The sequence below is a fragment of the Chrysochloris asiatica genome, unplaced genomic scaffold (assembly GCF_000296735.1).
Source record: "Chrysochloris asiatica unplaced genomic scaffold, ChrAsi1.0 scaffold00014, whole genome shotgun sequence".
NCBI lineage: Eukaryota > Metazoa > Chordata > Mammalia > Afrosoricida > Chrysochloridae > Chrysochloris > Chrysochloris asiatica.
Window position 1 is genome coordinate 7,489,168 of NW_006408532.1, and position 16,447 is coordinate 7,505,614.

Sequence of the window (16,447 nt, forward strand, 5' to 3'; positions counted from 1 at the left end):
GGCGCAGCATCCCTAGCCAAACTGCAGCGAAGGTCCCTGCCCCGCCTTTCGCTGCAGTCCTGGAAGGGCTCCCAGGGGAGGAGGGGAGGGGTGGGGTGCAGAAGATTCTCTGCAGGGCGGGGAGGAGTAAGATTGGAGAATCTGTGCTGCTGGGAGGGAGGTGCGGCTGGAGCTTTTCCGCCCGATGGGGCGGAGGCAATGACTCCACTGCACCATCAAGCCCCACCGTTTGCACACGCCCTATTTCCCCATCCTTTTGCGTCCCTCTCCCTCGCCTCTTTCCTCCGCATCGCCACTTCGGCTTCTTCCGGTAGCATTCGGCCCTTTCCGCCAAGCGACGGAGCAGCAAGTCCGCACTAGCTCCGCCCCCTTTGCTCCGCAGACGCTCTCCCCCGCCCGAGGCGTTGTGCTAGGGCGCTTCCCCTTTGCTCGTGCCCGCTCGCCGCCGGAACGCGCTTGGCCGCCTATATAAGAGGCAGGGCACGCACCGCCCCTACCCGCTGCGGAGCGAACGGAGAGAAAAGGAGGTCGCAAAGCCGCATCGATTCCCTCAGCACCCTTCAGCCCGACGCACCTACTCCCTTCACCTACCAGGAGCTGGTGAGAGAGGTGCGGGGAGCTCAGGGCGGAAGCGGGACCCGAGGGTAGCCGACCCCTAGTAGGAGAGCCGGGCCTCGGGGAAGGGGCGAGTGGGGCCGCCCCTGGGGCGGGGCCGGAGTGCGGACAGGTGAGCCTGTTGGGCCTCTCAGATCCCTCCAGTTGGGTGAGGAGCCCAGCGAGCCGGTTGCGACCGGCTTTGTGGTGCGTGGGCTACGGTGGGGAGCCTCCTAGCCGAGCCCTGGCGCCGGCGACTGGAATGTCATTGACTGAGGCAGGAGTGGGGGTGGGAGTGGGCAGGAAGAGGCCGCCAGGTCCCTCCCGTCCCCTCGCCCCAGCCTGACTGCTGCCCCGCCCTGCCCCATCCGGCTGCCGCAGGTGGGGTGGGGGCTCCCTCATTGGGATCTGCACCATCCCCCTCTCCTCTCGGTTTGCTCCCCGCCGCCCCCGGGCCCTTCCCTAGGTGAGGAGCGGCTCTTGCAGCTCATTTCCCCAAATCACCACCAGGCTGAGGTTCAGCAGCAATGCCGGCCCAACCCTTGAAGAGATAGAGCTCAAAGCATAGAGCTCTTTTACCTTAATTTTATCGTGTGTGGCGATTCATGGCCCTCTTCTCTAGACGCGGAAAGTCCGAGATGTGCCTTCTCGTTTTCTTTCCTTATAATAAACATTTGTTTCCTCGCCATTTGTAACTGACTTGTAAATAATAGGTAGATCAGCGTTTGCTTTGTAGACTACTGACATCTAATCACTTAATAGTTTTAAAGGGTTTTTTTTTGAAATCGGGTCTTTCTGACTCGACTACAGTATATTATTTGTTAAAAATTGTACAACCAGGCCAGTGTCGAATGGTAGAGCAGTCTTTTGTTTGAACGCCGATCCTGAGACTTCAATTAGATGCTCCTCAAAGGAATTTGCTCTTAGAGGTCTCTTTAGTGCATCGGACTAAATCTATTTTCAGTAAGGGATTTGTTAAAATTAAGATTGATTATATATTTTAAATGAAGGCTGAGTAGCCCAGAAAATAGTTAGAACTGCTGCAACTCCTTGTCAAATCTCTTTTAGATAATAGATGCTAAAATATGTAAGTCCTTTGTTCTGCCTTCATCATAGGTTTTTTTTTTAAATGTTACAATCACGGCTGTTAGGGAAGAATGGAAGAGAGGCCATATGAAGTATTTTTATGTGTTGAGAAATTGCGTTGTCATAGCAATTGGACTTAAGTAAAACAGAATGTATCAAGATGGAAGGGTGGGGGTGTCTTGCAGCCAAGGAACAGAAAATCTTAAGAATAGCAGTGGGAACACTCAGCCATTGAGCCAAAAATCCAGCTCCTTAGAGTGTTTTGTTTTACTGCAGTTAATAGCTTAGATTTTGAAAGGTCACATTGACGTTAAAGTTTAAAAATGTGCTGCAGTAAGAAGTGCCTCTGTGCAGGAAATTAACAATAATCCTTTTTTAGTAACTGGGCCAATAATTACTCAAAGGGACCCTCAAAGTATGTTAGCTGTTAACCAGGGACTGAGATAGAGACAGGAGAGTTGCTCTGCACTGGACAGGTGTAAACCATCAGTTTAGTAACTATTTCTCTGATAATGCTTTTGTCTTGACGCAGTGTGTTTTGTAGTAATATAATAATTGGAGAAATCTGATATGTCAAAAGCTCTAATGTGATGAAGAGGTTTAGGTGGGGAGAGTAATTTTAAGTCTTTGGTTCCCTGGGCCCTCATTTTCTCTTTTCCTACCTACCTTCACTCCAAAGGGAGGGGCTACTGCAGATCAGAACTGGATTTCAAGAATAGTTCACCACAGTCCTGTCATTCCAAACATGCTCTAAGGACAGTGACACAGGGCTGTTTGCCTTTGTAATCAATCCTTCGTGAGCTATGCGAGGACTCTGCTTGTTAGATACTCCAGTCTGCTTGCAGCACATCAGCTGTGGCTGGCCAAGTACAGTAGAATTCCAGGCCCTGATGGCAAGTGCTGACTCCAGGAATGCAGAGGACTGCATAGCTGATCACTTGGGGTCAGTTGACTGGAGCAGCTGTGATGGTGAACCTTTACCTCCCTTTCTCGCCTTTTTTGCATATTTCTTTTAAACTAGTTTCTAATAGGAAATAGTACAGCTTCAGAATGTTCATGGAAAAATTCCATTTCCTTTTAATTCCATTTTTCGACAAACTTTTTGAAACTCCCTCATATTTTATAAAGAAATTTACCTCAAACTAGACCCAGATATTTGTGGCTTGAGTTCTTTCTTGTTTCTGATGATAGCATGAATTTATGGTATATTGTTGTTACTGATTAGTTCTAGAGTTCTTAATCGTCAGCACGTGGGCCTGGAAAGTTTTTTAAAAAGTTTTATCAGTGTTAGAATCTATCTGTTGCTCCTAGGGAGAAAGATGAGGCTTTCTCGTCCCACAAAGATTTATACAGGGTTGCTGAGTCAGAACCGACTCTCTGGCACACAACCACCACCAGCAGCATGATGTGATCAGCCAATCACTTGTAAGGGGATTACAGTGGGATACAACACCTTGACTCAGGTCTTAGACTCCATCTGATGATGTAAGGGGAGTTTCCTTAGAGTGTGACTTGCATCACCTTTTATCTTAAAAGAGATAAAAGGGTAGAGAAATAAGCAGAGAGGGACCTGACTACCACCAAGAAAGAAGAGCCAGAGAGGAGTTCTTCTTTGAGCCTGGAGTTGTGGAGCTGAGAACCGCCTAGACCTAGGGGAAAATTGATGGAAGATTTCCAAAGGGATGCCAGCCCATAAAATGCCAGACCCACATATGTATGTTAAAAGGAGACAAGGATCTTCTTCCCTTAGAGCAGGGGTGGGGAACCTTTTTTTCTACCAAAATTTATAACATCTTTCACGGGCCATACAAAATTATCAACTTAAAAATTAGCCTGCTGTATTTGGTCAAACATTGAATTAACTCACCCCTGAAGAGCTGTTCAAGCTCACCAGCCGCTCCTTGGAAACCCTGTACAGGGTCGCTATGGGTCGGGATCTACTCGATGGCACTTAACAACAACAACAAAGCGCTCTGGTAGTGTAGTGGTTTTGAGTTGGACTGCTAATCTCATGGTCAGCAGTTCGAAACAACCAACTGTTCCGCAGGAGAAAGATGGACGTTTTCTGCTCCTGTAAAGATTTACAGCCTCAGAAACCCTATGAGTCAGAACCAACTCCACAGCACACCACCACCACCACCATGTCAATGTTGTAACTTTCTTTGAAAAGTTTGGAAACAGGCTCAGAAGTGTGGTGTAACTTGGTCAGGGCTACATACCTAGATAGATAGTAACCACTAAGACCATTATACCTATAGTTCTCTGTCTATAATATAGATCCCTGGTAGGAATTAGAAATTGTATGGGCTGTCAAAGAGAAAGGGGATGATGAGAAAATATCTGAAAATGGACTTTCACCTGTATTCATTTTTAAAAATCTGCTTTCTTCATTTTGAAATGTCCAGTTTGCCCTTAGAAGCTTGTTATCTTGCCCTTCCCCCTCCCTCTTTAGACTCCGCATTCCTCCGTCATGTTGTCATCGTTTCGTAAACGCAGAGTCCAGGTATTTGACCAGCATGCAGGAAATGTGTTGCCCTCTTGGTTTTGCCTGGTTTGCAGTGAAGACACATTTGTGTTAAAAGAGGTTGAATCCAGAGAGAAGGGGGAAACCCCTCTCTGCATGAACTTCTGCTAAGCAGATTAATGTAGGTGTTCATGTTTTTGAGGGGGGAATATTACTTGAGCAGAGGTCTTAGTAAATTTACTCTAAAATTTCTAGAGCTCCTGGTTTTTTTTTTTACCTTCCTCTTTCCTAAGGCATGAATTTGGTAATTTCTTATCATCCTACTGGTGTTTGCATGTAGTGTTTTCTGGGTTTTATTGATGGTTACTTGGTTCTTAAGGACCTAGAGACTAAGTAGATTATTTTAGATACTTAGAAAAAATGATCTGAAAACATGTAAAAGGGACATTTTTATAAAAATTAGGCATTTGTAAACTTGGGTTTGTCTCTTATCCCATTGTTTTATTTCTTTTTCCACACTCCTGTAAAAAATAGGACTTGAATTTTCTTGTTAATGAAACAAGACCGAAAAACACAATGTTTTGTGTACAGTTTTTGAGTGTTCAGAAGTTTTTTTAAATGTTAAAGTTAATGTTTTGATAATCCCACAATGAGACATAGGAGTCGTGGTGTGACGCTGCGGATTATGTGCTGGGCCGCAAGGTCAGCAGTTCAAACTCACCAGCTGATCCTCGGAAACCCTATACAGGTATGAGTCGGAACTGACTCAACGGTACTTGACAACAGCATAGATGATAATAGAAATCCTGGTTGTGCTATGGTTAAAGCACTATGATGCTAACCAAAAGGTGGGTGGTGAACCTACCAGCCATTCTGCGGGAGAGAAAAGTAGCAGTCGGCTTCCACAAAAATTTACAGCTTTGGAAACCATATTATGACTCATAGTGACCCTAAATAGGGTTTCAGAAGTTTTAAAAATCTTTATGGGAACAGAAAGCCTCATCTTTCTCCTGCGGAGCAACTGGTGGGCTCAAACTGAAAACCTTGTAGTTTGCAGTCTAGTGCTTATCCTATGGGAGCCACCTAGGGGTGTGGTAAATTTTTTGTGTGTGTTTTGATTTGTTTTTTGTTAAGTGCCATTGAGTCGGTTCCAACTCAGCCACCCTGTATAGGGTTGCCATGATAGGTTTGAACTGCAGGCCTTTTGGCTCACAGTCCAGTGCTTAGGTGATAAATCCAAGGGAGACCCTTTTATGAATCAGACCAGTGATTTATTAAAAACAAAACAAAGCAAAAAAAACAAAAAACTTCTTACTTTGAATCACAATAACAGTGCATTGCACTTAAATACCTTTCATCTGAATTTTACAGGTTAAAAGGTAAGTGGCAGCCAGACAGTGTTTGGGAAACATTCAGAAGTTTGCTCAATGTTACTCTGCATTTCTGGATTTTAATGGCAGTGCAGTATGAATCTTTTGCTTTCTTAAAGCTAAGTCCATGCTCATTTCTGCAGAATTATGCTAATGAGTTGAAATGAATTAATCAATGTGAAGGCTGAAATGTGACTCCACAATCCTGACTGGAATGTGGTTTGATTAAAAACATTTGTTGTTTTTATTCATGGCATTAAAAGTCTTAATTTATGTATTATTTACATCTGTGCTTATTAGATCTGCCACTAAAATCTGCAGCTAATCTGGTTTGAATTCATTTGTTTGATTTGAGAATTGGTGTAAAATTTTGTGAGTGCTAACCACTTCTTTGAAGGTTTCTTCTGGTGAGGGAGCCCTTCCACATTTGTGGATGTAGTTCTCTTACCTTGCAAATCTGAGTATTAGTAATAGGCAGGCTTTCTAAGCCATGGAAAAATAGAATTGTCGTTCTGCATATTTGGGCTCTGGCTGAGCAACAAAAACAAGACGGATTGATTTCTGTGACCTTTTGCTCTAGGTGATGTTTATGAAATTTTCCATACAGCCAAAGGATCTATTCATTCTGTTGTTGTTAAGTGCCTTTGTGTCCATTCCTACATGTAGTGACCCTGTGTAGGGTTTCTCATGAGCTTGAACTGCCAACCTTGTGGTTCAAACCAACTTTGCAGTCCAGTACATTAACCGTTAGTGAATCCCTAAAATGCCTTTCTTTGAAAAATCATTTATCTGATGTCTGCCTGAAAATTGAAATTCATATGCTAGTTAGTATTTTGAATGCCTTTTATATTTTAGTCTATTCAGCCAGCTGAAAGAATGACAATCCCAATGCTTCTGTTTTTAATAGAAAGTTCTCCCATCTTCTCTACAATTTTTTTTTCTGAGGTTCCATAGAGAAACTGTAATTGCAGAATTCTACTCTATTTAAGATCTGCATGAGGGAGGTCTAAGCCATTCACTGCACATGCCAAGTGTGTAGAGTCTAAAGCAATTTGACCTTTGGTTTGAAAATGTATCTGCAGTCTATTGTATTGCTTAACTTAGTGTGATTCTCAGCACTGCCCTCCTCCTAAGGAGAGATCTGTTCCCTTACACAATGGGGCATATAGCTTCTGTAGATTAGGTTATGACATTTTAAAATTCCCTAACTATAAGAACTGCCTCAAACAACTGCCTTTTGGACATTTATCAAGAAGACAGATAACTGTCTCTTCAGAAGAAATCCAGTTTCATAATGTGTATATTTATGTTGGATATAAGGAGTCATTTGTACACATGCTAAAAGTTTAGATTAAACTAGAAGTTTCTAGTCAACAATCTTATCTTCAGACTCCTCTTTCCGTGGTTTGGCAGTATTATAAGAACATTGACAGTCCTTTTTATTTATTACAATAGATGACATAGTTGTAATTGCTGTTTTATCCCCCCCCCCCATCAATTCCCATTACTTGCTGAATGATGCAGCCAACATTTTGATGGCTGCATTGCAGCATTTATAAATAGTCTGCATATTTACTCTTCCCCAATAATATTTGCAAAAGTATGACTTTTTTTTTTGTCACTGTAAATGGAGGAAACTACCCTTAAACGATAGAGAATACAGGTAGTACTTTGTTTTCCTCCTTCATTTTCCGGGTACATGGACTTGATTGGCAAAATCACAGTTTATCTGCTGGTTTGAGATAAGCAGTTGGTGGGTCATACTCCTAGAAAATCGTTTCACTGATTTGAAGTTTGTAGGCAGTTAGTTGGAATAGATAGAGCCAGCTAATAAGAGGTTTTTTGTTTTGTTTTTGTAATGACACATTTCCTAATTTCTTCCTTCCTTCAGCTCTCAAAAGGAGTTTTAGGACTGGGAATTTATAGAGGCCTGAAACTTTCTCTGTGGAGTAGACCTTATCAGTCTGCTGCATGTTGCCAGAGCAGGGGCGGGGTTCTTGCAGGATGCAGCCACAGTCAAGAAAAGAAGTGGTATACTCAAGCCAAGAAATTCCAGTCATTTTGTCATAGTTTTGAGTGAAAGATTATAGCACCTTTGGGTGGTAATAGCTCTTGAGGATATTTATGAAAAATTTTCCTGTGTTTTCATTGTGATGGTGGAGTCGGTTCCGACTCATAGCAACCCTGTACAGGGTTTCCAAGGCTATAAATCTTTATGGGAGCAGAAAGCCTCATCTTTCCCCTGTGGAACAGCTGATAGTTTCAAATTGCTGACCTTAAAGATTGCAGCCTGATTTGTAACCACTATAGTCTGTGGAAATTATCTTTTTAAGAAAAATATTATTGTTAAGTGCCATCAGGTTGGTTACAACTCACAGTGACCCCGTTTCCAAAGAGCAGCTGGTGAGCTTGAGCCGCCGACCATGCAGTTCACACCAACCTTGCAGTTCAGCGTATTAAACCACAGCGCCATTCCAGGACTCCTTAAGAGCAATAAGAAACTGAATTTGTGTAGCTAAACTCAAGACAGTTTCCTATTGCGTTAAGAGGCGAAAACTCTTGATTAACCCATATCTGAAGCTCCTGTAACCATGCAAGTGAAACTTCTGAATGCTCACAGCAGTGGGAAAGCACTGGTGACTTTCAGATGCCCAGCTCCCCACAGACAGCTAGTTGTGGTTTGGCAGAGAGCCCACCCACTGACGTCAGCTGATCTACTGCAGGAAAGAGAAGTCCATTATTGCCTGACCAAGTACTTGGTATTAGAATTGACTCCTTCTACTTCACTGGGGTGACAAAGAGGGTCTTTTAGGTTGGTTCATTTCATCAGGATTGTGTCTCACTGGATTGTGTCTCTGGATTGGTAGGGTCAAGTCAGCAGGCTGGGCCCAAGCAGCGATAGTGGCTGAGAGTATGCAGTACTGTCTGGGGATTTTTTTTTTTATTCTTTGTCAAAGACTGCTCTAAATATGTGAGTTATTAAGAGATTTTCGTAGTAGTTAAAGAATATTAGAAAAGTAGTGAATCCTATGACCTGAGGTGGAATAGACCGCCACATTAATCCTAAAAATTTAGGCATCTTTTAGGAATTTATGTGTATGCAGGGTGGCTTCATACGATAAGCACTGGACTGCAAACCGCAAGGTCCATGGTTCGAGCCCACCGTCCGTTCCATGATAGAAAGGCTTTCTACTTCCTGGAAGATTCAAAGCCTCAGAAACCCTATACAGGGTCGCTGTGAATCAGAATAGACTCCACAGTACTTAACAACAATAGTTGCTGCATAACTATTTTCCTTGGAAACTTTGCTTATAAGAAAAGTTTGTAAGCAAGGAAATATGACATAGTTTCCTGTTGTTTCCCATCTTAACTGTTTCCCAAGGATGAAATCAAAGGAAAAGGATTTTCCCCCTCCCCCCCAATAAAAACAGCTTGACTTTATTGCAGGGAAGCTAGGGAGGAGCAGGGTGAGTGAGACTTTTCCACCAAAACTCCCGTTACTGAAGTTACTGAACAGGGCTGCCAGGTCCCCAGGTCTTCCTGGAAGTGAGGAAAGGAGAGGATCAGCCATCCTGCCCTCTTTGGTCCATCCTCCTTGCCCTGGGCCACAGGCCCTACTACTTGGGGCCAAGATAGGAAATTACTTTTCCTGTTTTCTTCAAGGTCTCCAGCAGAGTTTCTACATTGTGCTCCAGAGTCGATGCAAATCTCTGTTGGGCAAGTCAGTGTCAAATTGAATTCCTTCCTTCCACATGACCCTCACAGGTCATGTCCTTGGAGAACTCGTGCTTTGGCATAACTGATGGTGGCAGTGGCGCCCCCTGCAGGCTTTTAGGGCTAGTTAGGGCTCTCAGGAAAAGGATTCTTAATCTTAATTCTTTACTAATTTAAAATAAGTCAACCTTAATAAAAATAATTTTGATGATCTTTTCATTAATGATGAATGTATTCCCCTTCACTCTTTTTTTTTTTTTTAACTGTTTAATTATGAATTATGTGATAGTTTACATGGGAGAACATTAGCTTTACTTTCATCCTATCGTTATCATTACATTGCCATGGTTACAGTCCCCTCCATGCATCATGAACCAACCAAAGGGTACACCCTGCAAGCCTGCCCCCTGGTTATCAGCACACAACCCCTCTCCCTCTCTGGGTCTAGAGTCCCCCTCACTCTTTTTTCACCTCCAATGTGGGAATGAAAAATGCAGTTAAAGGAATTAAATATCGTCAGCTCTAAACATGTTAGGAATCACTAGTGTGGGAGCCAGAGGATCCTGGGTCACCGAGGACTCCATGGCGGACTTGCTTACTAGATGACCTTGTGTCTCATAGTGACTTATTTATAAAGTGATAGCAGTTTATTTCCAAGTTCAGGATATAATTGACTAATATATGCCAGTCCTGAATTCTGTGCAAAGAGCTGATCCAAGTAAGAGTCTACCCTGAAGGGTAGGGAGAAAACAATAATTATTATAGAATGTGACAGTCTTATAAGAAGAGCATAGAGGGAATAAGGAATTCTGATTCAGAAAGACTTTACAGAATACAAAGTATCTGCTTTATGTACTCTTTGAGGAATCTTTATGATACTAAACTGTACTGTTGAGCCATGAGAAGAGAACATTCCTGGCACAGTTTGCTTTTTGAGCATAACTTGGGCAATGTATTCTGCCAGGGCCTGTAACATGGGGTAGGAGGAAATTTGATGTGATATGTAACAGGCGTTGTTATATATCACATGAAGATTACTTTTCTACCCCAGATATACTGAATCAGAATCTAATGAATCCCCAGGTGTTTCTTGGGGATCTTGTTAACTATCGATTCTGATTCTGATTCAGAATTCTGATTCAGTATATCTTCAACATATCTGGGGTGGAAGTATAAATTCTCACCAGGGGATCCATTTAAAAACCCTGGTGTAAACCAGAATTGACTCTGCTTTAATCAGACATTTCGTTTCTCAAAGTGACCGTCAGTTAGCCTAATTTAAATGTGTTGTTGTTGTTGTTAAGTGTGACCCAAGTGACCCTGTATTAGGTTTTGTATGGAGCAGCTGGTGACCTTGAACTGCCAACCTTGCGGTTCAAACTGATTTTGCAGTCCAGCATATTAGCCCACAGAGGCACACCAGGACTCCTGATTTAAGAATAGAAGATACTTTTTCAGACACAGCTGTCTACTTGATGATACAAAATTGTCCTTTCCTGAGTTTTCTTTCTCTGAGGTCCCATTCTACCATGTTGAAAAGAGCAGCTACTTTCTCAGAATCTGCTGCAGTGTGATCAATACAAGATCAGTAATACAGATTTTTAAATTGGGTTGACACCCGATTGAGTAAGCTTCAGTCAGAACATTTTTTGTTTGCCATCCTTGTCACAAATTGAGCTAGCTTGTACTTGGCTGGAATTCCAGTTTTATAATACGGAAAATGAACTTAGGTAGATTATTGAGCTCTCTTCTCACACCTTACAAATGAATTCAGGACTGCTGTATAGCAGCTGCAACACTCAGCATCTGCACGGATCATTTTTTAACATGTCTGAATGACCTCTGTATGCAAGAAATTGGGGATACAAAGATTGGGACCTATACACAAGTGTTCCTGTGAATCTAGAGGAGAGTGTGGTTAAATCTGAGGAGGAGGAAAGAAGGAGTATTAAGTACGATTTAGTAAAGAGGCAAGATCCTGCAGTTTACTCGTTTTATAGGTGGGGATTGAAATAGAAATAGTAGTTGCCCAGGCAGAGAAGAAATCGGATATTTTAAGCAAAGGAAGCCTATGCAATGCATTAGTACTTTTAAAGGGAATTATAATGAAGAAGGAAGTTCATTGGCTTTGTAGGGTATGCACTGGACTGCAAAGCACAAGGTTGGTGTTTCAAGCCCTCTAGCCACTCTGTGGGAGAAAGATGAGACTTCCAGCAGATTTACAGCCGCAAAAGCATTATACCACCAGAAGACTAACACTACCAACTGCTCTGAAAGAGATTATAATAGCAGGTCCTGGATAGAGTGGGAAGAAAAGTGTGGAGCAAAACTCAAAAATTATAAAGACCACACTTACTGGTCCGATAGAGAATGATAGATCCCCAGAGACTGTGACTCTTAGACACCCTTAGAACAGTCATCTATAGGAGGTCAAAAGGGCAGCGTTTACCCATGGATAAAGCTCTCAAAGCAGGAAGGGATAGGACAGGATAAGTGAAAACAGTAAACATTGGGAGGGAGTGGGAAGAGTGCTGTTACATTGTGTGGACTGCAAAAACATATATCAATTATTGTATGAACAGCAATTTTCTATATAAACTTTCACCCAAATCACAATACAGAGTTTGAAAAAAACAACTTTGTGAAATTACAATAATGCAATAAAACTAACTAGTTAATAATGTGGAAAGTAATTTGGAAGAAATGATAATAATTGTAGTTAAAGTCACCTTGAAGTTCTGGTATGGCGCTGTGGGTTAATGTGCTGGACTGCAAGGTCAGTGGTTCAAGCTCACCAGCCGCTCCTTGGAGTCAACAACAACAATAAAATCACTTTATGTACCCTTCACTTTATGGTAGCCTTCAGTGTTGATCAGATGCAAACATTGGTTTCTCACCCTCCAATTGCTTTAATCCCCTTCAGAGCTGGAATGTGACTTAGAAACCCTGACTCATCCAGGTCTCACCAGTGTTTTTCTTACAGCTGAGTGTAAATGAGCACTCACTGATTTCTAAGTCCTCATCCTTTTCTGTTAGCTGGAAAAATCTAACAGGATAACGGAAAGAACTCCCAAATGTTATCCAGGTATCTCTGTTATCGAGTACTGCTATAGCTTGTTGTTGTTGTTACGTAACGTCGAGTTAGTTCCAACTCATAGTGACCCTTTGTAGGGTTTCCAACGAGCAACTGGTGAGCTTGAACCACCGACCTATAGTTCAAACTGACCTTGCAGACCAGTGCATTAACCCACAGCGCAACATCAAATGTATAACTTAAACAATTTTCACACAGTTTAAGTAAGAAGCTAAATATGTAAATTCAGGGTGCCAGCTCTAAGGAAAGTCACTCTCTCTATTGGTTCTGGGAAAAGGTTTGTCTCATTTCAACATCTGTGGTTTGATGCCCTTTGGAAATCTCCAATCTTCCCTTGGGTCTAGGAGATTCTCAGTGTAGGGACCTAGGCTTTGCTTTTGGCTCTTTATTGGTCAAGTCATGTCCCTCCAATTACTGCTCACTAGTTTAATAATCTCTTTTATATGTAAAAAGAGATTGACTCAAGATACAACCTAATCTGTAGATTGTATCCTGCCTCATTAACATCATAGAAGTTAGGATTTGTAACACATGGAATAATTAACCAGATCACAAAATGGAGGAGTGTGTATACTGAGAATCATGGTCTAGCCAAATTAACACATACATATATTCTGGGGGAAACCCAATTCAATCCGTACAACAGCACAATTTTCATACTTCTTATCAATTGTAGAACAATAGCTGGAAGGGACCATAAAGTTTATTTGGTCTGCTCTCTTAAAAATCTCAGAGTCCTATCTGTATAATGTAATTTTCATGTTAGAAGGGATTTGAGACTATCTCCTTTTTTCTGACATTTTTAATCCCTAGGAAATTGGGGCATAGAGAGGAAAAATGATTTTTGTTAAGTCACATGTAACTGATATTTAGAAGTTTTTTGTCATTTGTACATACATCATTTTGTGTTCTTCAGTTGGTTAGAGAATTAAGTAACTTATTCTTGATAAAAGCAGGTAGCAAATTCTGAGTTTCTCAGATAACTACGTCAAGTTTTCTCTGACATTAAAATCTTGTGAAACTGCCCAGAAATCTGAGTGTTTAAAGTTGAATTAAAAAGTACAACAGGAAGAAAAAAAAAGTACAACAGAAACGTACCTGACTGGTTAGCATGTGTGGTTAAATTGAAATTGATGTTAAATTTATGTCATTTCCTTGCTTTCCAAAATAACCGGACTAAAGCAGAGCTTTTTGTTTTATTTTTTAATGGTACTCCTTGGTTTTCTTTTATTATTCTTCTGTCATTTTTATTGCTTTTTAACTAACTTTTAATTGTGAAATGAGCGAAGGTTTACAGAGCAGATCATCAGTTTTACATTAAACAAATCATATACTTCATTGCATCTCAATGATTGCAATCCCCTCCCTGTAACATCAGTTATCCCACTTCCTGCCTGTGCTTTTGTTTCCTTTCCACTTTCTTTCCCAACCCTTCTGAACTTAGTCCTTAGGTAAATGTTGCCCTCTTGATCTTGAATGCTTAACCATTTCAAGCTGAACTTACTTTATTAATGTTGTCCCTTCTTTATGCCTTTTTACCACTTGGCTGAAAATTGAACCAGGAGGGTGAGTTCAGTTCCAGACTGAGGGTCAATCTCTGGTTCCTTCAGTATCTCTAACCAGTAAGCCCAGTCTTTTTATTTTTTAATAATTTGAGTTTTGTTCCACAATTTCTCCCACTCTGCCCAGGACCTTTTGATGTGATCCCTTTCAGAACAGTAGGTAATGGTAGCCGGGCACCATCTGGTTCTTCTGGTCTCAGGGTCTAGGAGAGTAATATTTATGTGTTCCATTATTAGTTCATTGGACTAACTGATTTTAAGTATATTCCATTTTCACCTCTGTTCTCTCCTCTACTCATGGAGAGACCAGTTATTTGAACCTTATGTGGCTGATCATGAGTTTGTAAGATCACAGTTACTGCACACAAAAGTAGGATATAGAACATTGTCTTTGTGAACTAGGTTAATACCAGTTGACTATGGTGTCCCCCTGAGACTATGGACTTGTGTCCCCAGGCCCAGCATTCCATCAAGGATTTTGAAATATCTAAGGACTTTTCATCATTTTATTCCCTGCATGCTCTACCACATTCACAAATAAGTCACAGCAAATATAAATACCCATGTACAAATATCCTGTTATACCCTTATATATTTATGGTTATATTCCCACTCTCCCTCCTGTTTTTTTTTTTAATGTAGCCTTTTTGGATGAAACTGAGCCTGTTCATTGTCCAGGCTCTCATAGTCTGAAGATTTAGGAGACAACTGAGAAACCACTTACTTTGTCTAGGTGTGGTGTCTGTCTAATTCCCACATAGTGAAATGCAGAGATCAGATAAAAGGGCTTTTGAATGGACTTGTCAATTTTTAAATTAAAAAAATTGGTGTTGCCTTTGAATTTTTAAAACCTCAATAGAATTGAGAGTGTGAACCAGTCTTCATTTATATTTTTCTCTTTGGTTTCATTGCTATACTGGTTAGACATTCTTTGGGGCAATCCGCTGTAGGTAGATGTATGGAGTAGATAGCTATGTTTTACAAAGAAATTCGACCTGGGCTTCATTGTTGGATCCTTAAGAGAAGGTTACTTTTCTCTGTTCACTTGTCTGCTAGGGAAATCTGATCATTTCTCTTGTCTTCAGCAAGATTCCATTGGATGCATATTGATTCTTAGAGGACTTACCTCAGAGCATTCTGTCTTTCAGAAAATGGACCCAAGTGGGGTGAAAGTGCTGGAAACAGCAGAGGACATCCAGGAGAGGCGCCAGCAGGTCCTAGACCGATACCACCGCTTCAAGGAGCTCTCAACTCTTAGGCGCCAGAAGCTTGAAGATTCCTATCGATTCCAGTTTTTCCAAAGAGATGCTGAGGAGTTGGAGAAGTGGATTCAGGAGAAACTTCAGATTGCATCTGATGAGAATTACAAAGACCCAACCAACTTGCAGGTGCGTCTGATCGCCCTGAGTTTCTGCTGAGTTTTGGAGAACACAAATGTCCGTCCCCTAAAATCAGCAAAGAAAGTTATTTATCTTCTCTGGATAATTTAAACCAGTGGTTGAGGATCCTTAAGCATTTTTCAGGGTAGGTCTAGGTTGATATTTTAGAATGTGTTTTTGAGAAGGCCATGCTTAACAATAGTGTTGTTGGCAAAAATTTATTTATGATTTGTTAAAGCCCCTTTAAGAGACTCATTAGTAAGCCTTGCGAGAAGCAAAACCTTTAAAAGTCATTGACTGTATGTTCAAAGAGAGTAAATTTTATAGTATACTTCAATAAAGTGTTTTTTTAACAAAAAACACAGACTTCTTTCCTCTTGGATTTGATGACTTTTGCTTAACTGCTTTGGTAGCTAGTTCTTTAACATACCAAAATAGTCTAAGAACAGAAAATGATAAGTACTAACTTAGCTAAAACCCTTAGACCCCTTCCCAGCTCAGTACTTGGCTAAAAGAAGATATTAAGAAACGGAATATATGCAGATCAGAGTGTGGCTTCAAAAGCAAGCTGAAAATGTCTCATGAGTGAATGTGGACAGGTTATTTAAGAGTAAACATTACATACATGCTAAGAAAACTGTTGATATGATTGCATAGATCATTACCTGATAGAAAATAAAAGTAGGATGTTTTATAGCATCTTACTTTTTATAAGTTGATTTTCAGTGGTGGATCTTTCAGAGGACCAGTGTAGAGGCAGTCACAGTATTTGAGTAATTGAACAGATAGGGTGATGAGTGATGTGTCTTCTTACTAGGAAGAGGAGTAAGTAGGGAGAAACAAAGATGAGTGCTGTGGGATTGCATTTGATGGTTTCACTTCATGCTCCACCAACAGGGAAAGCTTCAGAAGCACCAAGCCTTTGAAGCTGAAGTGCAGGCCAACTCAGGAGCCATTGTTAAGCTGGATGAAACCGGCAACCTGATGATCTCAGAAGGGCATTTTGCATCTGAAACCATAAGGGTGAGTATGAGTAAGTTCCTGGTTAGATGACTTTCAACTGTTTAGTGAAAGAGTTTGGATTAAATCTTGCATGTCAATTTGAGTTTCTTAAAAAGAATTTATAAGGAGCTCTGGTAGCGTAGTGGTTACGAATCGGGCTGCGAACCTTAAGGTCAGCGGTT

At 41.3% G+C, this 16,447-nt stretch overlaps 1 protein-coding gene across 1 annotated transcript in view; it reads left to right on the forward strand.

Moving 5' to 3' along the window:
* Positions 1-471: 471 nt before the first annotated feature.
* Positions 472-16,447, forward strand: part of SPTAN1 (spectrin, alpha, non-erythrocytic 1) — a 93,127-nt gene continuing 77,151 nt past the window's right edge. Inside the window, exons 1-3 of the mRNA XM_006834837.1 lie at positions 472-600; positions 15,033-15,272; positions 16,161-16,286. Coding sequence (XP_006834900.1) covers positions 15,036-15,272; positions 16,161-16,286 — 363 coding nt within the window. The 5' untranslated portion in view covers positions 472-600; positions 15,033-15,035. The remainder of the gene's footprint in view (positions 601-15,032; positions 15,273-16,160; positions 16,287-16,447) is intronic.